The sequence below is a fragment of the Sceloporus occidentalis genome, unplaced genomic scaffold (assembly GCF_023333645.1).
Source record: "Sceloporus occidentalis isolate IW3139 unplaced genomic scaffold, rSceOcc1.0.p SCAF_197, whole genome shotgun sequence".
NCBI lineage: Eukaryota > Metazoa > Chordata > Lepidosauria > Squamata > Phrynosomatidae > Sceloporus > Sceloporus occidentalis.
Window position 1 is genome coordinate 1,186,169 of NW_028317177.1, and position 27,454 is coordinate 1,213,622.

The 27,454-nt window shown below is 41.7% G+C and overlaps 1 protein-coding gene across 1 annotated transcript in view; it reads right to left on the minus strand.

Annotated features, from left to right (window-relative positions):
* LOC149278238 (EARP-interacting protein homolog) overlaps window positions 1–25,826 on the minus strand; it is a 65,446-nt gene extending 39,620 nt beyond the window's left edge. The window contains exons 1-4 of the mRNA XM_089502175.1: window positions 25,731–25,826; window positions 24,237–24,320; window positions 23,905–24,037; window positions 5,965–6,121 (exon numbers count right to left, since the gene is read on the minus strand). Coding sequence (XP_089358301.1) covers window positions 5,965–6,121; window positions 23,905–24,037; window positions 24,237–24,320; window positions 25,731–25,826 — 470 coding nt within the window. The remainder of the gene's footprint in view (window positions 1–5,964; window positions 6,122–23,904; window positions 24,038–24,236; window positions 24,321–25,730) is intronic.
* Between the last annotated feature and the right edge of the window lie 1,628 nt (window positions 25,827–27,454).

Here is a 27,454-nt window from a genome sequence, read left to right on the forward strand (position 1 = left end):
CAGAGAGCTTTTGAAATGTGCATACAAGGTAGAAAATCTGACAAAAATCTGAAAAGGTAACTCCAGAGAAGGGGTACAGCACGGGTGAAATCCTGGAGGTAATGATGTTAGAAGAGAGACCAAGGTCATGAGAGGAATGAAAAGTGCGGTTAGGGTTGCATTTGGATAGAAGGGTAGAAATATAAAGGGGGAGATAGTTGTTAGGGGCTCTGTAGGTCAGGGTCTGTGTCAGGAGGTTTGAATTTGATAGAGGGTATGGGGAGCCAGTGGAGCAATTGGCACAGAGAAGCTATGAGTAACGGTGACAGAGAAAGATTAAAGATTAGGAAGTAATGTTGAGAACGTATTGGAGCGTTGAAAGACCGAAGAGCGGGAGACCAGTTAGTAGAGAGTTGCAATAATGCAGACGGGATATTACAAGCAAATTTGGTCTGTGGCTTGGATAGTGGAGTTGTCAACAGTGATAGAGATGTCAGGAATTGTAAACAGAGCAGATGGCGGGATAACCATAAGCTCAGTCTTGGAGATGTTGAGCTTCAGGTAATACAACGCCATCCACGATGCAACTCCAGAAAGACAGATGGCGAGGCGAGTTAGAAAAGATGGTGAAAAGTCAGGAAAGGAGATTAGGGTGTCATCTCCCATCTGCATATTGGAAACCAAAGGTTTAAGTTATAAACCTTTATAAGTTGTATAAGTTGTCCAACTGAAGAGGTATAGAACCCATGGGGTTCTGTAGAAACAGAGTCTGAGCTTTCAGCCTCCAGGTCAGCTGTAGTATTGAGATAAAGCTAAGCTAATCCTGCAAGCATACAATTAGACAGATGGCTACCAACAACAACAAAATTTCCCTTTGTTATAGTTTCCTTACCACCGTTTACTGCCACGATTCTTACGGACATGAAAATATACAAAACAAACTTTGGTGTGATTTCTTTTCTCAGACCAGTGACTTTAAAGTATGAAATACTAAATTATCCCAAAAACGGTTGGTACCACAGACCATCCTTAGAGTTTAGAAGTAATGTACAAGAAACCCTTGGATCAGCACATGGCAAGATTGCTGTTTAGATAAATAATATCTAATGAGGGAGATCAACAACTGAGTACAGACAGCTTCCTAAAGAACTACTTCCAAAACCAGTGATGTATTCAGCACCTAATAGGAAATGGGCAATAGCAGGAGTACTGAGTACGACTAATATAGGAGCAATTAGTATTCTGTTGTGTCTAATAGACACGAGTAACTTCTAATAGCCATTTAAATGCTGGGCAGTTATTATTAGATCGCGCCAGACAATTACGTGTCTGCCAGACATAGCTGGGAACAGGCAGCAAAAATGCAGTAATCACACCTTTCTACGTTGGTGTGTTCAGAGTGGTGTCCACTGAATTAGATTATGACCATAGCAGGAGTTCATTTAAGTGCGAGGGCCATGATCTATTCGCTCTATTGGAGCTTCTTGTTTGTTATATCTCCTGTGTTCTAAATTTGATAGAATACATTTGGGAGTGTCAAAAATGTGACAAGTTTAAGATATGGTCAAATGTTCCATTACTACAAAAGTTGGATCCCTGCTTGCATTTCCATCTCTCCCTCTGGTTTGAGGTTGTCTAACTTGATGAGACATGATATTGTAACAAAACTGCGCTGTGAGACTTCACATGTTAATCTCTTAAAAGTTTATCCATAGGATTTGGAAACACTTGAGTTCTATGAGTCTGGTTGATGTACTTGTTTATTGCGAGATGGACACAAATATCTAAGTCACTCCAAGACCGAAGGCTGTGGAAAAACGTGTTTATGTCCTGTTCATGTAGAATTCATTTATGGATACCTTTGGTCTTATCTCATAAGAGATTTATTGAGCTACTCAGCAACTCTGTTCTATCCAGAAAGATGGACACATCAAGATGGACAAATATCTTTGGTCTACTGTTCAATCTGTATCTCTAAACCAAGACAAACTGTTACAGGACAATTCTAAAGACTGTAATAAACAGACCTACATTTAAACAGATAGGATTCTCGGACCAGAAATTATGTTTTTTTAGGATCTTAAAGGGAAAGCCTCACAGAAGAATGGTTTCATTCATTTTGCATAAAATACAATGCTGTATACAGAATATTATGTTAATGGTGGAAAAAAATGTGTTATTTCATTTGGCTCTAACAAACTGGAAGCTGCCACTGCTGTCAGTCTTGTTATATTCTGCATAATGGCTTTTCCTGCTCAAACACCACACAGATTCCATGAAATCAAAGCTAATGAAATCATGTTTATCCAATTAAATCCTTTCCTTCAGACGTTCATTATTAAAAGTGTTAGGCTGTGTGATTAAGACTGAGTCATTCTATTTTGTAAGGCAGTACGATAAGGAATCATGTTGTGTGTCTAGTAGATTAGCCCAAGATAAGCTTTAAAGAAATTGACTAAGCTGTCTGAAAACTCCCCCCCCCCCAAAAATCAAGAAGCACAATGATTTAGAAAATGTATTTTAAATCTGATACATCTAGACAACAAATGGTAGTAGTATTCCAAAATACTGTAGGAGATCCAAGATGTGCTTGTGCCCAACTTGTTTAGGGTGAGAAGCCTAAAAAAAAAACATCATTGTCAGGCCCCATCCAGGCCGCAGAGCTGCATATCTCTGTCTTGCTACAGCTTCCCTGTTTTGCTACAATCCACTCCTGGATTTCCTTATGCTTTGTACGGTGCTTCTGATTCCTTGATTTCAGTTCTGCTCTTTGCTTCAGCTCTGTTTCCCACCCGTTATGTTTGATTCAGTCTGCAGTCTACAGGTATGTCTCTCTGATATGTGTTTCTTTTCAATGTTCAGTTTATTAGTACTTCCGTAGGCAGGGTTTAGCGTTAGGACCCACCAAAAATTGGAGTACTTTGGCGTAGTGGTGGGCTAAGCATACTATGGCCATAAGATGTGACTAAATCTCCAATTGTTATCATATAGTCTTAGGCTAGTCCTGTATTTATGCATGTAGCCTGATCCCTGTAACCTGTATTCCTCATTCTGCAACCTGTTTCTACTCCTCTAGCTCTGTCCTGCCTTTTCTATTCTTAGCTCCAGATATCTGTACTGCATACCTCCCGTTGCTATTTCACGGTCCAGGTATGCGGCCACACAACCCTGATGGCCCAACACACAGGGAAGTGTGGTCACTCTGCATTTGTTTGTGTCTCCGCTCTTGCACGCCGACTCCTGCAACTCCGGGCACTCTGGGTCATTACAGTCGTCTGTATGGACCCAGTACGTGACAACCATTGCTACTTTAGATATAGAAACTACAGCCATTAATGAGAAAATACTTTGATGCTGCTTCCAATCTGTCAGGTTAGTTGTGTGGTTGAGACGTAAGATGGTTAGAACTGTTATCACCTTAAGGAGCACCATCAGTTTATGGGTTGCTCATGATTTGTTTTCTGTATAGTAAATCCTGCAAGCCATTTTTTCAGTCTCTACACCGGCATTCAGTATAAGCATTTGTAGGTCATTAAACTCTAGGTAACGCCACATGTGAGTTGAGTCACTTATGCTTCTCGATCCAGTTATGCAGAAACTGACCAGTCGCATTAACGGTGGATTCTAGGATTCATTTCTGCGTTGAATGACACACTTACATTGGCCACTCTCTTTTGGTCAGCGACAGAGGTAATATTTCATTGGTAGCTCTGCTAACTTAAATTGAAAACCAATAGTATGGATTTAAAATGATGTACTGTGTTGTTCGCGTGCAAGATACACATTCTTGGGAAATGCCACAACTATAAATTTGTATTTCGGTTCTGCACACATAGGCAGCAATGTGTTTGCTTCTGAAATCTTGTAGTTCAGCTCCAGAACTGCTAAGCATAATGTATGCAGTGATTAGAAGCTGGCAAACAGGTGATAAGAGACTCCACAAAGATAATGAGAGGCTTCTAATCTCAGAACAACTGTCTGCTTTAGAATTTGTGGGAAAATGATTAAAGTTCAGCAAGAAGGTCCGACGGTTAAAGGAACAGTCTAGCCCCCAAATCTGTTTAGTTTTTTCATGTATGCTGAAGTCTATTTAGCATGGACTCCGAAAGCATTCTACTGCATGCAAATTGGAATGTACATTCTTTTGTTATTGGCGTTAGAAACTGCAACTTATATTTCAAGTATATGCCCACTTCTTGCACATGCTCAGTAGTAGTCCCACCGAAGCCTTTGAACTAGCAGCCAAGTGCATGTTACCACAAAACATCAGTGTTCATGTAACATACATGTGACTGTCTCTCCCATTCTGCTAAGCATTTAATAGAAGCATACTGAAGTATGCTATCACTTTCATTATAGGTAGCTTGGGGAGGAGTTAAATTAGACAAAAGTCTAATTTCTAGCTATAATAACTGAAGATCCAACCAATTTCCATGCAGCAAAATATAGCGGAGAGCATGGACTTCAAAAATGCATCCTACATGAAGTTTGAGGTAGTGTGACAGGATAAACACGTAAGAATCCCTATGTCACCCTTTGACATCTTCGCCAGGTGCTATAGTGCAGGGACACAAACAATACAGTATCATTCAAATGTCTTTAGTAAAAACAAGGTATCATATACCGTATTGGCTCGAATATAGGCCTATATTCGAGTCAATACGGTATATGCGGCCTATATTCGGGGTCTAGCGCCCGACGCCCGGGACATGCAGTCCCAGGCGCCGGGCAGGCAGCGGGGTTAGGATACAGATCCCCCGCAGCGGTGCAGGGGACCTGTATCCTACTCTCTGATACGCTCAGACAGCCTCCCCTGCCAGCACTTTCCACGGGGGGGGTGCTGGCACGGGAGGTTGTCTAAGCGCATCGTGCGGACGGTCACCGGCTGCGGAGGTTGTTTACCCGCATCGCCGCAGCCGGTGACCGTCCGCACGATGCGTTTTACCTCTGCCCCCAAGACTTACCAGAGCAGAGTCCCGGGTGTCTTGCGGGGCCGGCGGGGAACATCTACGCAATACGCGTATACAACTTCCGGTGCAGGCACATCCGCTGAGTGCCGGGACCGGAAGTTGTATACGCGTATTGCGTAGATGTCCCCCGCCGGCCCCGCAAGACAACCGGGAGTCTGCTCTGGTAAGTCGGGGGGGGGGGCAGAGTGGCAGCATATCTCGGGGGGGGGGAAGGACAGTGGCAGCATATCTCCGGGGGGGGGGGGGGAGGCAGAGTGGCAGCATGTTTTTTTGGTGCTTTTTTAAAGAAAAAAAATTTCTTTAAAAAAAGCACCAAACTTTTAGGGTGCGGCCTATATACGGGGGCGGCCTATATCCGAGCCAATACGGTATATCTTCTGCCCTAGAGCCTGTCTCACACTTCAGCCCTAGCGAGAACAGTGGGTAGGTGGTCATTGTTAGCTCTGCTCTGCGCTCTGTCTTCTGTGCTTACTTCTTCAGGACGGCAAATCGCCATACTGGGAACCCTCTTCCCTGGAAAGCTATTTTATGAGCAGCTAGCTGCATGATGGTCTCCATCATAACCTGGCCAAGATCATTAATATATTCATAGTCCAAGCCTCCACTTGGGTCAAGCAGTCCAACCTGCCGCACACAACAACCAGAGCGCTCCCTCTTTTATGTGAAGTGGCTTTGTGTAGAGATGGGGATAGCATCAGACAGACATTATTGGGAGAGAACTGGATGGAATTAGGCATGGAAGAAAGAAGAATCTGACCTGGAGAATCAGCTCTTCACAGGTATGCCTATTTGGTAGCGCTGACATTCTACCTTTTTGGTTTAATATAAGAATTTGTTTATGCATTTCTAAACACATATATAAAAAGACAGCTGTATTATGTACGTAAATATATAGAAACCCCCATTTGTCTATCTACTTTATAATAACAAAACATACCATCGGAATTAAAATCTCACATGCTTCCTAACTAAACTGCGATCTGTGCGGTTGCGCATAAAATATGCAGAACCCTACCAGGCCATATTGCCATGGGCCGCGTTGTCAAGGTGACAGAGAAGCTCCAGGGATTGGGCGTTGCTTGATGAATCGTCAGGGGATTCATGGCTGCCCGACTGCAACTCCTTCGGTATCCTCCACACAGCAGCACATGTCATGACTTTACTGTCTGAAACTAAGCAACAAAGGAAAAAATTGTCAACAGATCAGTGAATGTAGAACACATCTGAAATGATGGCGCGTTGGTATTTTTTATTTATATATATTTTTTTGTTTTAAATAAGCAGCAGAATGCAGGAAGGAGATAGAAGCGAGAGTCTGAAGTTGGCAATCAGTCCTCTGCAGAACTTGTAATTAGCATATGTTTAACCCAATTTCTCCATGTTCTGAAGCCAGTGTTCATGTCTTGATGAAATTTTAATTCTTTTGGGAAGAAAAAAAAGAAAAAAAAAAAAAAGAAACAGAATCCCCTTAAACCATCTCTCTCTTTTTTGTTATGAAAATTTTGGAAGAAACAAATTTGCCTCGTGTCAAAGAAAACATAGTTATTAAAGAAATATGACCCTATATATATGAAAATGGACCCCAACTCTAATTTGACTAACAGAGGCAACTCAATCCATCACACATAAAAAAACATGATATATTGATGAGCCTAAGGGTAAGGGTCTTCGTTTCCTTTTTGTGTTGGTAAATTAAAGTTTATTGTTTTGTTTTTTGAACATGAGAAAAGAAAAAAAACAAAGGAAAAGGGAGACAGGAAAACAAATCAAACAAAGCCATCAAGTATCGGTATAAGGAAAGGAGACATACATTTCTCCATAATACCAAGAATGCAATATAAACTCATACCTATCATCCAACTGAATTAGTATCATTGATGTGGGGATAGGATTATGAAAAGATGAGGGAAAAAATTAGGTGGTATTGTAATGGTGGGGTAAGGAAATTGGGGGGGTTTACAGCCTACATCCAACTCCCCAATTGGGCCAAGAGCAGAAGGGTCTGTGGGCTAGACACAAGGGTCTTCATTTCCAACTGCTTTGTCTCGGTTATATTATTGAGGGGTGAAGGGTAGATTCAGTCGTTTTCAGACTACTGCTCCCCAAAGGGTCATCGCTTGGGTAAAAGACAATGAATCCCAAGGTGTTTACAAAATTCTGTGTAAATTGGCAATATGATAAAAAAAACTAAACAATAAGAATGTTTACTAAGAAAAGATGCAGAGGTAAACTTGTTAAACATTTTAACTTCTATAATGAGATTTGATTGAAAGAAGAAAAAAAAAAAAGAGAGACCTACATCTAATGAGAAAGACATACAGACACAAGCAGACATTTAGACTCACTCAGAAACATAGTATTTGACGGCAGATAAGAACCGTTCGTCCCATCTTGTCTGCACATTTTTCCAGTCTCAGGTCTTAATCTGCCCTTGGTCTTGTCTTAATTTTAGGATGGCTTTATGCTTATCCCATGCATGTTTAAAATTTCCCACGCTGTATTACCCTCTTTTACTTATGCAGGAAGGCTGTTCCGTTTATCTACCTCCTTCTTAGTAAAGTAAAAATTCCTTACATTACATCTAAACCTCTAGTTTTAGATCACAACTTTTTGTTCTTTTAGAAAACTTGAAGCATTTGCACTGAAATAAAGTATACGGTCAAAGATCCTATAATCCCCACTTCAAATGTAAAAACTAGCCAATTCTAACAGATCATTTGCAAAAATAAATAAATCAGTACAATAAACAGTGAACGACAATATAAGTAACCTTACCCTCGCTACCGTCACAGATGAACTGCAACCAAGCTCGTTCTATATGCTCGACACCCTGTCTTTTCACAGTGGGCCAAGTTTATTATTGCTGAAGTTCGAATTTTGCTACAAGCGCACATTTAAGAAGTTCTGTATGAACGGGGTTCTCATAACCTTAATTGGCTTTCTATACTGTTACTGGCCTCATTGGCCATTATTGCTAATTTAACTGGTTCTATATTGCACACTTATTTTACCTCTCACTGATTCTGTCAGCATAAAAATGAGCACAAGTCCCAACTACTAAATTAAAAGGCAGCGTTCCACCAATGGGAAAAATCAGGGCAGAGATTATATGTCCCATTGGCTGCGCAAATTTTAACCTGTCAGTAAAATCTCTAGCACAGCAGCATCAGCAGGCGTTGCAACCCTCGTCTGTCACCGCCAATACACCAGCAGAGCTAGCGGAGGATATCTTCACTATTGTATTTGTTGTAAAAGTCTGCCTCTAGAACAGGGCCCCCTGCAGCCAATAGGATAAAAGCATTTGAAGATCCTAGTTCCAATTGGTGGCTCGCATTTCGGTAAGCCGGACGGCTTTCCCTTCACCTTCTCATTTAGTCGATATACTGCACCAAAATTACTCAGAAATGTAACTTTTAGTTTTTTTCTTCAGAACTATTAAAAAAGCCTTTTGCTCTAATACCGGTCCTCATGGAAACCTTGACTTCTTGTTATTTAACCCATTCAATACTAAGGGTTTTAAGTACCCTAAATACCAGATTTTTGGGCCATATTTTTAAATAAATGTTGGTTTAATCAAGATTCTCACACACACTAGGCATCCTTTTTAGTATGCCTTTCTTTTGAAACCATAGAAACACTCAAAACGTTAGCACTCCCAATGATAATATGGAAAGATAAAATGTTTTTTTCAATTTTACTTCAAGTTCCCCTGATCACAGTAATAATCTTCATTCATCCCTTACATATTACCATATAGTGTATTTTGTTTAATGCGGTTTAAGGGGTTTTGGAGGTAGAGAAGCATTGTGTTTTTATGTTTTTATAATTTTTTAGCGCTAGGTCAAATGGATGTCCTTTTGGAAATCTCTTTTGGATCTCTGTGATGTTTGTTTTCCTTTTTAACTTTATTTAGGACTTTTACCCCACTTCTTGAAAGACAGAGAAACACTGCTTCTTACTCTATTCACTCAGAACTCCCCAGCATTGACGATGAGGGGAATGCACGGATCTCGCAATCAGGCATTCATGTCATAACGGTGTACCACTGCTCACACTGAGACCCATCACACTTGATCAGTCAGCAGGGAGTTAGTGGTGCTGGCTATCGAGTCCAGGCCTGACGTGTCGTGAAGCGGCAGGGAGATGTCTGGCTGGATGTTGTGGATGAAGACCAAATATTCTTTAATACTTTCCTGGAGCACTTTTAACTGCAAGTTCACACTGACCAGGGCATATCTGAAAGCAATGCCCCCTGGAGGCCGAGTACCAGACTGAGTCAAGTTCAACTCATGTATGCCATGAGCCACGTGCTAAATAGGCTAGGCTTACAACATTAAAAGTAAAGGAAGTGTGTAACTTCTCTGTCACTAAGAAGGGCTACAGTGGATATAAAAAGTCTACATACCCCTGTTAAAATGCCAGGTTCTTGTGATGTGAAAGGTCCACTATAAATGTGACCTATAATGTGAACAATTCAATTGAAAAACAAACTGAAATCTTTGAGGGCAACAACAAAAGAAAACTCACAATAACCTGGTTGCATAAGTGTGCACACCCTTTTGATTTTATTACAACAATCAGTCTTTTTGTGTAGAAGTCTATTAGCATGGCACAGCTTCTTTGCAATAGCGCTCCAAATCTGTCAGGTTGCGAGAACATCTCCTATGCACAGTCCTCTTCAAATCACCCCACAGACGTTCTATTGGATTCAGGTCTGGGCTCTGGCTAGGCCATTCCAAAATGTTAATCTTCTCCTGGTGAAGCCATGCTTTTGTGGATTTGGATGTGTTCTTTGGGTTGTTGTACTGAAAGGTGAACTTCCTAACGGAGGCCTGAAGGTTTTGTGACAAAATTGCCTGGTATTTGGAACTGTTCTTAATTCCATTCACCCTGACTAAGGCCCCAGTTCCAGCTGAAGAAAAACAGCCCCAAAGCATGATGCTGCCACCACCATGCTTCACTGTGGGTATGGTGTTCTGTGGGTGATGTGCAGTGTTGTTTTTGCATCAAACATACCTTTTGGAATTATGGCCAAAAAGTTCAACCTTGGTTTCATCAAACCATAACACACTTTCCCACCTGCTTTTGAGGGACTTGATGTTTGTTTTTGCAAACTTCAGCTGGATGTTTTTATTTGTAAGAAAAGGCTTATGTCTTGCCACCCTACCCCATAGCCCATTCACATGAAGAATACGTGTTGTCACATGTAGCACATGTAGCACACAGCCAGTTCTTGCCAGAAATTCCTGTAGTTCCTTTAATGTTGCAGTAGGACTCTTGTAAGCCACCCTGACCAGTTTTCTTCTCATCTTTTCATCAATTTTGGAGGGACGTCCAGTTCTTGGTAATGTCACTGTTGCGCCATATTGTCTCCATTTGATGATGACTGTCTTCACCGTGTTCCATGGTATATCTAATGCTTTGGAAATTATTTCGTACCCTTCTCCTGACTGATATCTTTCAACAATGAGATCCCTCTGATGCTTTGGAAGCTTTCTGCAGACCATAGCTTTTGCTCTGAGATGCAACTAAGCAAATGTCAGGTAAATCCTATTAGAACAGCTGAACTTTATTTGTGATTAATCAGAGTCATTTTAAAGGAGGGCAGGTGTGTAATGACTATTTAACATGAGTTTGAATGTCATTGGTTAATTCTGAACACAGCCACAGCCCCAGTTATAAGAGGGGTGCACACTTTTGCAACCAGGTTATTGGGAGGTTTTATTTTATCTCCCACTCAAAGATTTCAGCTTGTTCTGCAATTCAATTGCTCATGTTATAGGTCACATTAAAAGGTGGAAAAAGTTCTGACATGATTTATCTTTGTCTTAATCTTTAACATCACAAGAACCTGGCATTTTAACAGGGGTGTGTAGACTTTTTATATCCACTGTATCTGCAGACACAGAAAAGGCAGGGGGGGTTTAATTTTTATCTTACATTTCAAGAAATAATAAAAAAAAAATGGCCAAAATGACTCCTCTAACTAATAAAGAGACATCTTTATATCATGCTTATTGCTTTGTTGACAATAAACTAAACACACACTTATGCCTAAAGCATTTAAAAAAGAGGTTCTGAAGAGTTCTGAAATCACGTAGAAAGAGAATGCTGCATACAAATGGTAATTCTTGGAAAATACAGGGGTGCGAGATTCAGGCACAAGCATAGGATTTGCTCTTTTGGGAAATAGTGATAAGTGTGTGGACCCAGCCATCCATCAGCTACAACTGAAGAATTCAAGAATGTCCCATTACTGTGCAGAGAAGTAAATAAAGGCAACAATTAACTCTACAAACAGGTTAGATCCAGGAGCATAACATGGCCTTAGGGGACCCTTTGAAGCTGGAAAATAACCATGGCTGCTAACGGCTTCTGGAGTTATTACCAAGGATGCACAAGGTGCTTCTTATATCACATCACTAAATTAGAGGTCTGACTACAAGACTAAGATCCAGCTCCCCTGCAGCGCTGCAGGGGACCCGGATCCTCCTCTCTGGCAGCCGGTGGCCGTCTGTGCTATGCGCGCAGACAACCTCAGCTGGTGCCGACACTTCCGCTGGGGCTTCTATGATGGAGTGCCGGCATCACATGACCTTCCGGGGCTCATTCATAGAAGCCTCGGCTGAAGTGCCAGCGGCAGCAGTGGAGGTTGCCGGCCGCCCGTCTAGACACCAAGGAATCTGAAGCATGGGGGACAAGTCTAGGGAAGCACTGGTAAGTCGGGGGTGGGTAAGAGTGGCATATGGGGGGATATAAGGGCTTTCTGGAGGCAGAGTGGCATACAGGGGGTTGAAAATGAATATTAGGGAGGCAGAGTGGCATATAGGGGGTTAAAAGGAATAGCAGGGAGGCAGAGTGGCATATAGGGGTGTATAAGGCATATCTCAGGGGCAGAGTGGTATATAGGGGTGCTAAAAGGCTTATCTGGGAGGCAGAGTGGCATATAGGAGGGTATACAGCATATCTAGGGCAGAGTGGCATATAAGGGGGTATACGGCATATCTGGGGGGCAGATATGCATAACTTGGGGACAGGTTGGCAAATATATAGAAAATAACAAAAATGCATTTTTCTCAAAGTTCTTATTAAATATGAAAAAATAGTTTACATGTGAATCAATATTTACTAGTAAAACTTATTTTCTATAGGGTAGTCTTATCTTCAGGCGTTTTTTCCTAAATTACTATTCAAATTTTGGGGAGGTCATCTTATAATCAGGGTCGTCTTCTAATCGAGCAAATACAGTAGTTAAGCCTCTAGTTTGGGATTATGACCTCTTGTCCTAGCATCCCTCCTCCTTTTAATTAGAGCTATCAAATTCTCTGTTTTGTTTCCAAAGAAGGACACCGTGAATGTCAGGAACCAATATTTCGCTGCCTGAACCATGGCTTTTTTAATACCTGTGGTGTTTACATCTGCAACCACTAGTGGCCACCCTCCACCCTCTGGAGCACTCAGAACTCAGGTGTGCCTTGTTACCTGGGTTGAGCCCTAGACTACATCCAGCTGGGCCTTGTTACCTGGATTACCCTGCCTTTATGAACCTGCCCTGCCCTTCAGTCAGGGCCTTTGTATTGAAGTCTATGGACCTTCCTGCTGTGGCTCTGCACCTGTACTGTTCCTGGTTCCCTGCTATTGTGTCCTTCCAAGTGGACTCCCTGCTATTGTGTCCTTCCAAGTGGACTCCCTGCTATTGTGTCCTTCCAAGTGGACTCCCTGCTATTGTGTCCTTCCAAGTGGACTCCCTGCTATTGTGTCCTTCCAAGTGGACTCCCTGCTATTGTGTCCTTCCAAGTGGACTCCCTGCTATTGTGTCCTTCCAAGTGGACTCCCTGCTTTGTGTCCTTCCAAGCGGGCTGTGTGCCTTTCGTACCCTTCCAAGCGGGCTGTGTGCCTTTCGTACCCTTCCAAGCGGGCTGTGTGCCTTTCGTGCCCTTCCAAGCGGGCTGTGTGCCTTTCGTGCCCTTCCAAGCGGGCTCTCTGTCTGTTGTGCCCTTCCAAGCGGGCTCTCTGTCTGTCGTGCCCTTCCAAGCGGGCTGTGTGCCTTTCGTGCCCTTCCAAGCGGGCTCTCTGTCTGTTGCGCCCTTCCAAGCGGGCTCTCTGTCTGTTGCGCCCTTCCAAGCGGGCTCCCTGCCAAAAGACTTATTACCTGTATTTTATTTTGCCATACGTCCGGTTACTTGCTTAGACTATATTACCCTTATTTGCTGGCCCTGTTATATACCTGAAATACACTGCATTACCTGGATTTCTGTTTGTGGTGTCTTTGTTTGCATAATCATGCACCGTGGGTTACATACTGAACCCCAAGTATCCCCTGCGCATGGGCTCCTACCCGACCTGATCACCCGAGTCCTGACAGAATACAAAGGCCATTACAAGGAGTCAGCGGGGTTACTTTCAGTCATCAAAATGATAGGAGAATGCTTGCTTGAACTGTGCAAATCATTAATGCAAATCTGGGACTCCAACTCCAATCACTCTCATGAAGACCATTCACCTACACCTGCTACATCACCTGAGAAATCCAACAAGCCTGTTACCAGTGTTAAAAAGGAATCTCCTAGGAAATCTAGGAAACGTGAACCCCTTACCACAACCGAATTACAACAAAGGCGTGATGAGGAATCTTGCTTTTACTGTGGCAAAAAGGGACACTGGATCACCCAATGTCCTCTGAAACCTCCTAAACCCTCTGTACCGATTGAGCAGTCTACGTCACAACCACAGAGCTCTGCTAAAAGGGGAAGTAGCTTTATTCCCCAGGATAGTGAACCCATGGAGTATATACCAACCCTGGTGATTCCTGGTGCTTCTCAAACTCCGGTGGATGTCCAGCTGAAGCCTGATGATTGTTCTGTGATGGAATGCAGCGTCTGTGATCCTACAGTCTGTGGCAGTGTGGGTTGCTCCCATATGGATGAACTTCCTATTGCTTTCTGTTCAGCCGTGATTGCAACTCCTATCACTGCTACCTCAGCAAAGTGTGATACACCAGAGACTACCATAGCCCCTAGTATCACCTCTGGACTGATAGCAAAGATACATGACCCTATTCCATCTCTGAGGAAGAAGGGGCCTTCCATCAATGCTTCCCATACCAAGCCTGCTTCTCCCGTTTTGACCCAGTGCAGTTCTGGTACTACCCCCCTGCTCCCAGTAGTGCCCTGGGTACAGGGCAGCTATGTGACCCCTGGTACATGGAAAGAGAAAGCACTGAATCATACCTTCTCATCAACTTCTTCAGCATCCAGTCCTAATTTGACCTACGATTGCACCACAGATAACCTTTCCTTTGATTGTGTTATTACCTCTAATGGCAATATAATCAGAAAGGAAGACCTGGAGATCTGTGAACAAGCTTTACCGAAAAAGAAGAAGAAGAAGAAGAAATCACGTTAAGTACACCCTTCTGCTCAGTTTATTAAAGGTGTACAGATTTTGTTCAGTCTGTTCGCGTTCAGTGACCGCTCCTTGGGGAGGGGGTACTGTCAGGAACCAATATTTCGCTGCCTGAACCATGGCTTTTTTAATACCTGTGGTGTTTACATCTGCAACCACTAGTGGCCACCCTCCACCCTCTGGAGCACTCAGAACTCAGGTGTGCCTTGTTACCTGGGTTGAGCCCTAGACTACATCCAGCTGGGCCTTGTTACCTGGATTACCCTGCCTTTATGAACCTGCCCTGCCCTTCAGTCAGGGCCTTTGTATTGAAGTCTATGGACCTTCCTGCTGTGGCTCTGCACCTGTACTGTTCCTGGTTCCCTGCTATTGTGTCCTTCCAAGTGGACTCCCTGCTATTGTGTCCTTCCAAGTGGACTCCCTGCTATTGTGTCCTTCCAAGTGGACTCCCTGCTATTGTGTCCTTCCAAGTGGACTCCCTGCTATTGTGTCCTTCCAAGTGGACTCCCTGCTATTGTGTCCTTCCAAGTGGACTCCCTGCTATTGTGTCCTTCCAAGTGGACTCCCTGCTATTGTGTCCTTCCAAGTGGACTCCCTGCTTTGTGTCCTTCCAAGCGGGCTGTGTGCCTTTCGTACCCTTCCAAGCGGGCTGTGTGCCTTTCGTACCCTTCCAAGCGGGCTGTGTGCCTTTCGTGCCCTTCCAAGCGGGCTGTGTGCCTTTCGTGCCCTTCCAAGCGGGCTCTCTGTCTGTTGTGCCCTTCCAAGCGGGCTCTCTGTCTGTCGTGCCCTTCCAAGCGGGCTGTGTGCCTTTCGTGCCCTTCCAAGCGGGCTCTCTGTCTGTTGCGCCCTTCCAAGCGGGCTCTCTGTCTGTTGCGCCCTTCCAAGCGGGCTCCCTGCCAAAAGACTTATTACCTGTATTTTATTTTGCCATACGTCCGGTTACTTGCTTAGACTATATTACCCTTATTTGCTGGCCCTGTTATATACCTGAAATACACTGCATTACCTGGATTTCTGTTTGTGGTGTCTTTGTTTGCATAATCATGCACCGTGGGTTACATACTGAACCCCAAGTATCCCCTGCGCATGGGCTCCTACCCGACCTGATCACCCGAGTCCTGACAGTGAAACTTAAATCATCTTAGCAGATGCAGAGGTGTGTGCGGAGACATTAACCCTTCATGAAAGGGAAGAACCTGCAATGCGCCGAGAGGGTTAAAGATTTTGTGTCGGAAATTCTGCATAAGGAATCAGTGGGATAACAGGTCTGGATTCTGATTACAGCTGTGTGGGGACTCGTTAGCAAGCATTACAACTCACAGCTGTTCAATCATCCGCCTTTTGTTCCTTACATCTCCTCATGCTGTGTAACCCTGCGACTGCCAGAGACGCAGCTTGGCTGCATACATTTGCTGTGATTTTGAGCTCTCACAGTGTTCATAGGCAGGGTTGGGGAAGAGGAGAGGAAAGGGGGGGTGCAAGGGGAAAATCCGCCAGCTAAGCAATTTCCTATCAATGCCGTCTAATCTTATCCACATTTCGCCAGTGAGGGGTTGATGACAGGGCTATGTCTCGAAAAGCAAAGTTTGGGTTTCCAGAGAGCCAAACCGTTGAATTCCAAGCTAAGGAGGAACACTTATTTTTCCTGTTATGTACCTGTAGGATTATTGTTTGAAAATCAGATAATCAGGTTAGAACGTGGAGTTCTCTAGAGTGCAACAAGAGGCATTTTCAAACCTTCCGTCTGCTGGAAAATACAAGGTCTGTAAGCTGTGTTATCCTATACTGCCAGCATATATAAAGACACACATACAGTATTTAGATGTAAAGCTATGTATATGGCAGTGCAAACAATTGTAGGATTAAGTCCTGCGTGTAGCAAGCCAATGCATACCTGCTGATCGCATGAATCTACATTTCTAGCCAACACATATGCATGTATTTTGGCCACCACAGTGTATAGATCAAATTTCATCACCCAAATGTGGGCACATCTCTGCAAGGCTCACACTACACACCAGCATATTGTGTATCACCCAAGGCTTATGACAGCCCACACAGCACAATTAATTGGCGGAGAACCCTCTAATTACACACAGATACAAGTTTACAACTCGGATACCTGAAGAGTGTATTGAACTGATGGGCATAAAACCGTGAATGTGGCCTTCAGCCTGCGACCCACTTGCTGCTGCCAGTGTTCTCATGACCGAACGTTCACATATTACAGGTTTGCCAAAACGCACTGGTCCCATTTTTTATCTGAGCCAATTTTGTAACTAAATGTTCTCACCAATGTTTAGCAACTAGTTGTGCTCGTAGCCAAAGCAAATGTGGTCTATACTCGCTGTCCGCATTTACAGAATATTAAGTGCATCTTTAAGAAATGAGGTGCAAGAATACTGCATGCCTCTTCCATTCACTGTGTGGACACAGGATTTGAATTGAAGAAGCCAAGAACACAATGCTCTGAGCATTCGGTGTCACCTCATCTGTGATTGTTTCGTGATCCTTTAATGCCCTCCACACCTTATTCCCTACACGTGTCTAGAACTGCTAATAGAAAGTGTGTTTTTTGTTCTAAACACAAAGAGACAGCAGATGACCGGGTGTGCTCCCTTTGCAGTCTGTTCCAGATGAATGTGAAATTACGTGGTGTGGAGAACCTGTTCTACTGTAACATGTATTGAATGGTGGATGGAGCAGATATTTTCGCAGCACGATAGCTGGCTATTAAAGGCGGTTCTCGAAGCACTTGAGACAAGGTCACGGGAGAAGAGGTGATAATTTATGGTTTCCTTGCTTATCGATCCTACAGAGAAGAGCCTAAATCTAGGTGTCTTTAATCCCCGCACCGACTGTACAGCGGCTGCTTCAAAAAAGATGAAAGGATTTGGATGCTGAAAAACAAAGACGAATCTCGCTAAAATATGTCTGAACTGGCTTTTTGTTTTGTGGTCGGATACGATCCCCGTCCGTAACCTTGAAACTCCACTTGCAATTCTTCCTATATCACGCTGCCTGTTGACATCTACACTGGAGCAGGAGGCAGTGGTGGGCACTCTTTGATCTGCAAGGGCAGTGCATGGCCAGTTGTCTATGGTTAATCTGTTGCCCTGGGAACGACAAGTGAAGTGTATACTTCCTGATACGGCACGGGAGACACTTCTGCGCCATCGCCACACGGTATCGCGCTGTGCAGAGCTGAAGTGCCAGAGCGGCTATAGCTGCAGCACAGCTGGTGCCCATTAATGCTCCCTATGTGATGGGAACAAGCAGCCAGCTTTAAAAAAGCTCATTCTTTCCCATTGACAAACCAAGGGGCTTATTATTCCACCACTCCCCCTCCCCGCTTGCACCCCCTCTTCCTAATGAGCAGCACGCACCACGCTTGGCGGATCGAAATAGCAAAATGCTAAAGGATTTCATGATTGCTTGATTTCTCTCATCAGCAAAACAGAACAATCACTAAAACGGCTGTGGAGAATTTATAGCAAGTGGGTGTGTATGCGGCTAGGGTTTTAATGTGGGGGGCTGCTTATTTATGCATTGCACGAATTGCCCCCTTATCTTTTCCCAGCCCTGGTCTGCCAAGAGGCTCATTACTTCTGCGTGCGTGTGTGCACGCAACTGGAGAAGGTACAGAGACACCTCTGCATGAAGTGCTGAATTATTTTTTAGCACTTCCCCCATGCTATGAAGAATAAGTATGGAACGAAACGCCTACAGTATTCAAAAAGAGCCAGCGGACTGGAAACTGTGACATGGAAAGGAAATAACCCTTTTAGTAACCTAGAAACTAAAAGCTGAATGCAGAATGAAAATGTGCTACAGCGTTCACTTATTAGGATAGGACTGTACGACATACCTTGCCCCTTATACCGTTTAAATTACCATTCTACACAGAAGAGCCTAAATCTAGGTGGCTTTAATCCCCATGGAAGACTGGGTAATAATGCATGCCGATTTAGGTCACTCAATCCAGGGAACTGCTTTCTTAACCAATTCTTATTTAAAAATATTTCTTTATATACATACATACATATACATGGACTTCACTATATGACCAAAAGTGACACCTGACTATCACACCTATATAAGCTTGTTGGAGATCCCATTAGAAAACCATTAAATATGGAGTTGTCCCCTCCCTTTGTGCCTACGATAGCCACAACTATTCCATGAATAGCTTTCCACAAGATTTATCAAGTTTATCGTTGAACATATGGATAAGTATCTTGAGACTTCAGAAAGCAAATGGCCGATCTCTGTATTTAAAAACAAAAATCGCATAAAAAAAAAAATAATAAACCTTTTATCAATTTATGTTCAATGAACTTGAAACAATACAAAGCGACATGGATTACTAACCCCGATTGCAATCCTAAAAATAAGGGTTGCCCTTTCATGAATCAATAACTATTAGATCTGCTGATGAATTTGAAGCAACATGTTTTGGGAAAGAATTCCAATTTTTCCCAACTGAAATTCTAACGTTATCATTTACATAAGTAGATAAAAAATATACTAGCTACGGTCATAGTGGATAAATTCATAGTAGATGAATATCACAAGGTATCATTTGGTAACTAAAAACGCCCATAATCCTTCATAATAAGGCTTCATAATAGTGAAGGAAATAAGAAATTGCATAGAACCCTTCCCTTTGCAGTGATACCCTGTTCCATTTAAGATGTCCTTTGTTCTCAAGCCAAATTTCCTCCATTCCCGCTATTGACTTTGTAGATGAACCTTTTGTGCAGCTCATTATATCAAATGCTTTTCAGAAATCGAGTTAAATTGTGTCCACAGGTTTCCCTTTGTCTATAGGCTTGACAATAAGTTCAAAAATCTCCAGCAGATACGTTACTCGTGATCTCCTTTTTTCCCCCCCATACATTTAGACTTGGTACGTTTCTGAATGTTTCAGAGATTTGTTCTCTGTCAAGATTTATCCTTCCGTCCCCACACCCTGTACTTTGCCCCGTTGTTTGGCAGTCAGGGAAAGAGTGTGATATTTCAAGTGTCTAAAACTTCTAAAGGCATGAAATTCAATGAACCGGGATGCAATTTGATAAAAGAAGCATGTAGGAGACTTGCGGCTCACGCACTTCATTATGAGATATAACGACCAACCCAGACAAGTTTCTCTGCAAAAAATGCTGGAATGGCCCTGCAACATGCAACATTTCTTGAACCTCATTTCATGGACTTAACTGAGCATTATGTAGGAGCAGCCAAGGTCTTCTAATGGGGATGGCCTCCCAATTAACTGGCAGAACAAGGCATGGGTGGCCACTCTCTCCTCTACAAGAGATGTTTTGGAATGCTTTCCGGCAGAACGACGACATTTCAGGTGTGTGTGGCTCGCCACATAAAATATTAAATGTGCCCCATTTATATCCCAGGAGGTAAGAAGGATCATTAAAGGATTTATTCAGACCAGGGCTGGCCCTAGAACGGGTATCCAATGTTTAACCAGATATCAACAGACATAACCATTTGTTCCAACTTCTGGAGCAGTCTGCATTTACTCTCAAACTAGGGGTTAAATTGGAAATTTTAAATCCCCCCCCCCCCCCGACCATGCCTTGCATACAATCCAGTTTTAGACCTAAGCGTTCTTAGGTCTATAACCCTTGTGGATTTAAGCTAGGATTCTAGGATTTTGCTAATTTAGGTCTGGTTTAAGATCAAATCATGGAATTTACATCAACCACTGATGTAAGGCTTCCCATGTGTCCAAGTGACACATGATAAATATTAAGAGTGTAATAAAGAGGTTGGTGTAAATGAGTGATACACTTTGACATACATCTTACCTTTTTGCCTTTGCTTTCATTAATAAATCGGAGTTATAGGATCCTTTCTCTGTATTCTTTTTTATTAGATTTAAGATTAGAAGAAGAACTTTGTAATTAACCATTAACAACTCCGGGTTACACGGGTAATATGTAGTTTTCCAATACTTCTGACAGTCAAGAAATGTATATTTGTCTGTTTTAGAAGAATCCATCAAAACTACTCACATTGAAAAAAAAAGATCTGCAAAGGTGCCACGTGCACGACAGAATAGTGCCACTGATGAAACTGCCGCGATTTTGTGTTATTTGCAACAGAGGGACAGGTTTATTCTGTAATCCACTGCAGACTAGTTAAAGTGAAACCTTTTTATCTCGGTGACTTCCATAATGAAAGACCATCCCTGGGGAGCATCTCTCGCGAGAAAGGTCCGACTTTTTGTGTATTTAAATTGGTTTGCAAATCTCACTGATGACGTTCTGCATGTTGGGCTGTCTCAGGAGAAACCGCGTAGGGTTGGCCTTATGAAAATATAGTAAGGATTCCCTGATCATTTGCTCATTTTCTAGGTCTCGGTGAGCATAGACTCGGATTTTTTTCTTTCAAAAAAGAGAAACAAATATAAAAATAGGGCAAAACATAGAATAAGACGGCACATGAGGGCAGTAGGGAGCAGGATTGATTTCTACCCCTATGTGACACACATGCTGCCACCTATAGGCATCTGCTTGTTAATTTTTTAGGGACAAGTTACAGATTTCTTAAAATGAAAAACTACTATATAGACTTGTGCATTGGTTTTCGTACAAACTTTATTTTTAAGTAAAATTTTATGTTCATATGAACCAACGAAAACAAGGGCGACCTTCGACGAAATTTATAAAAATGAATTGCAAAAGTGACAAAAATTATTTTGGATTCATCGCCACGTGTAGCTGCTATTACAAGCCATTTTGGCTTGTAATGGGTCTTTTGCAAATTCAAGTTAAAGGGCAATTTGTGAGATGAACTGTTGCTTGTAGTCTTAGTTTATTTCGATCACTTGCTATAATCATTTGTTGGTATTTATTCCACCTGTTTGATTTTATTTTTAGAAATTGCTTACACCAGGTAGTATGGTATTTTGCCAATACTTCTCGATCAAGAAGGTCAATGTTTTTTTGTCTGTTCTACAAGAATCCATGAAAACTACTTCCAGTCATACAAAGCAAAAAATACAATGAGAGAGCGGTTTAGGGTTTAACACGATAAGGCAGAGGCTCTTGATGGTACTTTTCAGCATCCGTAGAAATTCAGAGATCTGTATACGGCTCCAGGTTTCAGGCTTTGTCTAGGTTTCATTGTTCTAATTTTTCTAACTACTCTGTTTCGGAATGATCTACAGTCCTTTTGGCATTTCACCTTCCTTCGCTGAATAATTTATCCTAGTCAGTGGGATATTAAATCCAGCTTGCTTCACGAATACAGAGGTGAAATATTCTTTCAGGCTGTTGGCAAAATTGACCTCATCTATCACAAAATTTCCTATGCACTTCACTAGAGCATCTCAGTTCTTGTCTGTCTGAATTGTACATGCTCATTCTTTCCTATTCAGTTATTAATTCTTGTGTGAACCAGTAACGAGCATGGTTGGAACTTGAACAGCATTATAAAGAAGGAAGTACCAGCCACGGAAAAGATACATATTAATCTGATATGTATCCCGAGTAACCTACAGGGCTGTGAAAGTCTAATTATGACCACATGCTGTCAAACTGGATGAGGTACAATTGGCAGTCAAAAGGAACAGACTTTCTTATATGACCAAACTCCAAATAAGTAAAAGCTCAAGTTGGTCAATTGTTTTCTACAAAGGGATTTTCTAAAGGAAAAAATGGTTAAAGAGGCAGTAAGAATTATTGTAAGCCTTTCTATAAATACGTAAGGAAAACCATTGTAAAAATAGCATTTTTTCTGTAGTTCCATTTCTTAGCCTATAACTGTCATTATCGTCATCATCAACAAACTCTGAGCTACAAAGATGGTAAATGGATCACAGTTTCTGGATAACCTAACTGAATAGTGATTTTAGCAATTTCAATAATTTTGATTATGCCACCTGTGCTCAAACGGGAATATCAGATCAGTTTGTAGCCCTGGAGCTTCTTAAAACTAAGAAAATGAATGACATCAACTTCATTGTTCGTTCAAGCTCTTTAGTATCTGCATTTTTTTTTTTTTGCAAACTGCACACAAGACTCTGACATTATTGATTATTTACAACTATTCAGTTCCTCTGTAAAGCTATTACTAGGGAAGTCTATAGGTTAAAACATAATAAGCAGCAATACGGCAGCTCTCACATACAGCACAGCAGAAAATAAGTAATTCATATAAAAATCTAGTCTGTTGATGATTGGACTTTGGAGCCTCAGAATCCTTTCCATTGAGAGCAATGTTCTGCCCCCTGTACTGCGGTACTTGGTCTACGTGTAGTCAGGTTGGCTACAGCTCAGTCATCGCCAACAACGTTTTCTAATTCATGTAGGACTTTAAAATGGACAGAGTAAACCACTCAGTAATGTACAAAGACCATTCCAAGTGCAGTAAAGGAGTGCTTGACCTCCAAAGGACAGAGCTTTTTTTTTAAAAAAAAAAAATTGTACTCATTTAGTGTTTCATTATTTGTATCATAATTTACTATAAATATTGTCGGGTTGTTTGGAAGAGAAAAGGCCACATGCGTAATTCAGTTTTTGTTTATTTTTTGTTTGTTTTTGTTTTTTAACATGTGGTCATCTTGCTCCCTTGTGTTATTTGGGACATCTTTGAAGAACTCCAATTCCATTTACCCCATCAAATCATATATTTTTGAAAACTATATATACAATATCAGGCAGCTGGTCATAATGTTATGGAGGATCGGTGTAATCCATGCATTTACTGACACAGTGCTATAATGTGTACACGTTATATACACACTGAGTGGAGTCAATCGCTACGCAAGAGGATAGAGTATCTTTACCGTGAAAGATTCCAGAATAATCAACTCCTCCAGTTTATGATTGTGATGGAACTCTCCATCACTGGGGCCACATGGTGTACTAATATGTTGTATAAGCCAGCCCCCCCCCTCCAGTTCCACCACTACAGGGTTGGGACCCTATTGTATTGTTAACCCCTTTACTGACCCTGTTGTCTCTGGAAGGCAGATTAAGGGGATGGGTTGTATCCCAATATCTTGAGTTATGTTAATGTGTGCTTTGCTGGCTATATCCAGCCGTGTGTGAAAAATAAAGCAGTCTTCATTTTGTTTATACCCTACACTGAGTATCGGCTAGTGACTGGGAAACCGGGGAAAGAATTGTGTTGTCCCAGGCTAAGGGAGCACAAGTCAGCGGAGACCAAGGCCTGTACTCTCTCTTCAAATTGTGCAAGTAGAACTATCACTCTACATAGACAGGCACTTGGTCCCAGTTCTTCTCTCACACCTGCCTTAGTGTACCTCTGATAGTGGCTGAGAGCCCTATGAGGCCTAGCGTCGCCTACCATGTGTTGGTCTCTGTTATGACCCTCCACATGGCACCACCTCCAAGGCATGCCCTTTTATTTTTAACTAAAAATGATTTAGGGAAACTGTTTCCATTCTGGCGTCCCAGGCTACAGTACCTATGTACCCAGAAACGAATTTCCATGTTTTATGAAAAATTTTTTATTTCTGATCGCTTACGGTAGACTTTTCCCCTGTAGAGACGTCGGTGTTACTCACTTTTATTGTAGCAGGTCGCAAGCACATTCCTGTCGGCCGGGTTAGCACTGATCTGCCAGATTTCCCCCGCATGGTGAAGCAGGACGTTTTTATTAATGATATTGTTCTCATCATCAAAATCTATAACGTGAATCTAGGAAGAAAAAAATTGTTTTTTTTTTTTCTTTATTGTCCAAACTATATAATATATAAATAAAATGTGATTTCTAAGAGTTTTATCATGGTAGACACAGTCACATATACATGTAACACAGATTAATAAAAAAAAGTGGAACAATGTATTAATAATGTGTACAGGTTTAATTTCTAGATCACTATTGATCACCACTCACCTGGTTATCATATCTCAGAGACTGTGTCCCCACCAAAAAACGGATGGTGTCAGTTTCTGCAGTCTGAGCAGTTAGTGCACGAGCCTAGAACAAGGAAAGCATTATAATAAGTGAACAGGGGGTTACAAAGGACACAACAGTTGGCTTTTCCAAAAAACACATTTATCTATAAAATTTAATTTTTCCCTTTGTATTTTGTTTATTATTTATCCTACACTAGAATATTGTATATTCAAAATCTTAATCACCATCTATACATCCATTGACTGCTATCCAAACTACAGCTAAAAACACAGGTTATCAAAATGTGAAATGATTAATGCATGGGCCCTCAGCAGCTAGCCTTAGTGTCCTATTGGGCAACTGCATTCAATCGATGAGAGAAGATGAGTAGAGGTCCATCACCCCCCTTGTTGCATGCGTCTTCAAACGTGCATCATAGAATCATATTTCTTCTGTTCTTCCCCTAGTCTGTCAGAAGTATACACGCCAATCCCTGCTGAACAGGTTAAATTTTCTTAGTGGAAACACAGATTGGTGCGATCCTGGTGATCTATCAACACCTATTATTGAAGACTGCAGTTGTTTCATTATCGTGTTCTAGCCCTGTATAATCAATAATGATCATTGTGCTCGACTGAACATGGGAAGTAATCACCTTCTCAATGCTGGTCTGTTCTAGATGGATAGGACATCTTGAAGCTTAAACCTACCGTGGGGCAAATCGGTTCACACAGGCTGACCAGACACATTTTATAAAAAAAAAAAATAAGCAGTCTTTCTCCATGTTTTGATCTCTGTATATTTACAAATCAAATATCTTTAAGTCTGCTTAAAGTTATACCCACATTGTGTTAAAAATAATAAGGCATTGACACATACATTAAATATTTAATGTAACTCCTTCCACCATCAAGTTTAGCATGCAAATAACAGAATAGCACACGAAAATCAAATACATCTGCGCTGAAATTACTTTATTTTATGGGTTTACGACAAGCAGCTTGGATGCCTGGTGAAAACCAAAGGAAACATTAATTGTAAGCGTCTTCATTTTATCTAAATTTAATATTAGGAGAGGAAACAAAATGAAGATGCTTACAACAATATCTAAATGTAATATTAGCAGAGAAGCATCTTGACCTCTAATATATAAAGCATGCTTTTTAAGATAGTAGAGCCAATTTCTTATCGAAGAAAAAAAAAAAGATCTTATTTTCTCTTAATTGGCACTGTTTGTTATTAACACACATATATATATATATATATATATATATATATATATATATATATTTTAGGTTTAATTTTGCTCATACAGTTAAGATGGCCTTAAAAATAAATGTAATTGTAACATAGCTATGTTAAGATAATATAATAATATTTTAAATAAAAATGTTTGCATGGCAAGATACGGCCTTAAATATCATACATATCGGAAGCATTCTGGACCACATGAATAGGTTACGTTTAATAATAATATTGAATAAAAGATACCCCAGTCGTCACATGCACTTTACGTTTTCGTGGAGTTTCTTGTGCCCCTTTCCTCGCTCCTCGGTTATTTTGCGCGGAGGAGATGTTCGGCCACATGATATACTTCCCACTACAGAGGCGGCTCAGAGAACACTATGCACATGCGCAGCAAGCTCTCCCACTGATTTCAATGAGAGCACTTTCCTGCCACTGATTGGTTGGCTGCAACTTCTGGGTCAGGTAAGTGTTTTAATATATTCTTTAAAAATGGGGGGAAAAAAATACTCAGAGTACTTTAGTACTTTTCTTTAATGAGTGTTGACTTTCTTTCCTGGGTGATAAAATAAAAAGTATAAATATATACGTATATGTATAGCTGCTGTAGATCTAGCCTAATAGAAAGAAAGAAGGGGGGAAAAAAAAAAACAAAAAAAAAAAAAAACATGCATGCAGCTGATGAGCCCAAGAGACTTAAAGAACGGGAAGAAAAAAAAAAAAAACAGAAAAAAATTGCAGACAGTCTCTTAGCACTGGTTGTCAAAGCCTCACACTCTTTTTTCACCCTCCCACTCCTCATACATCAGCCTCTGATCACGAAAACAAAAGCTGTCTGAACCCTACTGAGACACGTAAGTGGTATCAGACTTGAAGCTTTGGGAGCAGCCTGCAATCCTACAGCACAGTGCAAGGCTGTGCGTCAAATACATGACACACTAAAAGGAAAGGCTGGCGGAGTATTAACATGCAAAGCCAGCTGCCACGCGCACACATACACTCACGCACACATACACTCATACATACACGCTGCTGCAATGTGCAGACTAAAACGCTACACTGCGGATTGGAAAAAGCCAGGCTCACATTTCCCTTTCAGCCCGCAAAAATGGCTACTAAGAAATAAAGTACACTTTACTGCGAGCCTCACCAAGCCCCAGGTCACTGCGGCGAATAGGCATGGCACCTAGGATTTCATCTCCAGAAAAGAACCGTTAGGAGTCTGTAGCCACAACGTGGCCGATTCCATTAAATGATCTGAAAGTGGTTACTGTGTCATTATTGTGTTGCAGATTTCGGCAAGTGATGGCAAACCTACTGAATCATGATGAAGAACAAAGGCGCGGTCATCGGCTTTGGTAGGCAAGTAATGGAATATCGTTCCTTAATTGTAAGCGGATGGCCCAAAAGTCACATCGCAGTGAAAGGTGGGTTGTCGAGAATCAGAATTTTTCACCAATTGTGAATGCGCACCAGAACACATTGTTCTCGGAACCCCTGGCAAGTGCTTAATTTCCATCCTTTAGTAGCGTAGGCGCTCCTGCGTTTTGTGGCTGGTTCTGAAGTGCTCTGGAGATGTGTCGAGCCCCAGTGACCTTCTCTTCTCTTACAGCTTAATGCACCAGCCCATGCAGCTCACAAGGCAATGTCAAAAGTTCTATACCCATCCCCCACCATCTTGATCTGAATTGGTCCCCCAAGAGTGTCATCTACTCCCCAATTTTATTTTTTAATACATTTAAGGAAGACACTTTCACACTAAAGATGATGTCATCAATGTTGCAGACGCGTTTGAAGACCAAAGCTTGAATTTCTATTCCACTGGGGCAGTTTGTTGAATAAAACATATTTTGTTTTGTTTTCAATAGATCGCTATTTTATATTTTAGGCTAAAAACATTTCAACAAATCCTTGTAACTGCTACTTTTTGGTTCTTAAGCTTCAGGAAAAATACAGCCATAAGGAGGGAG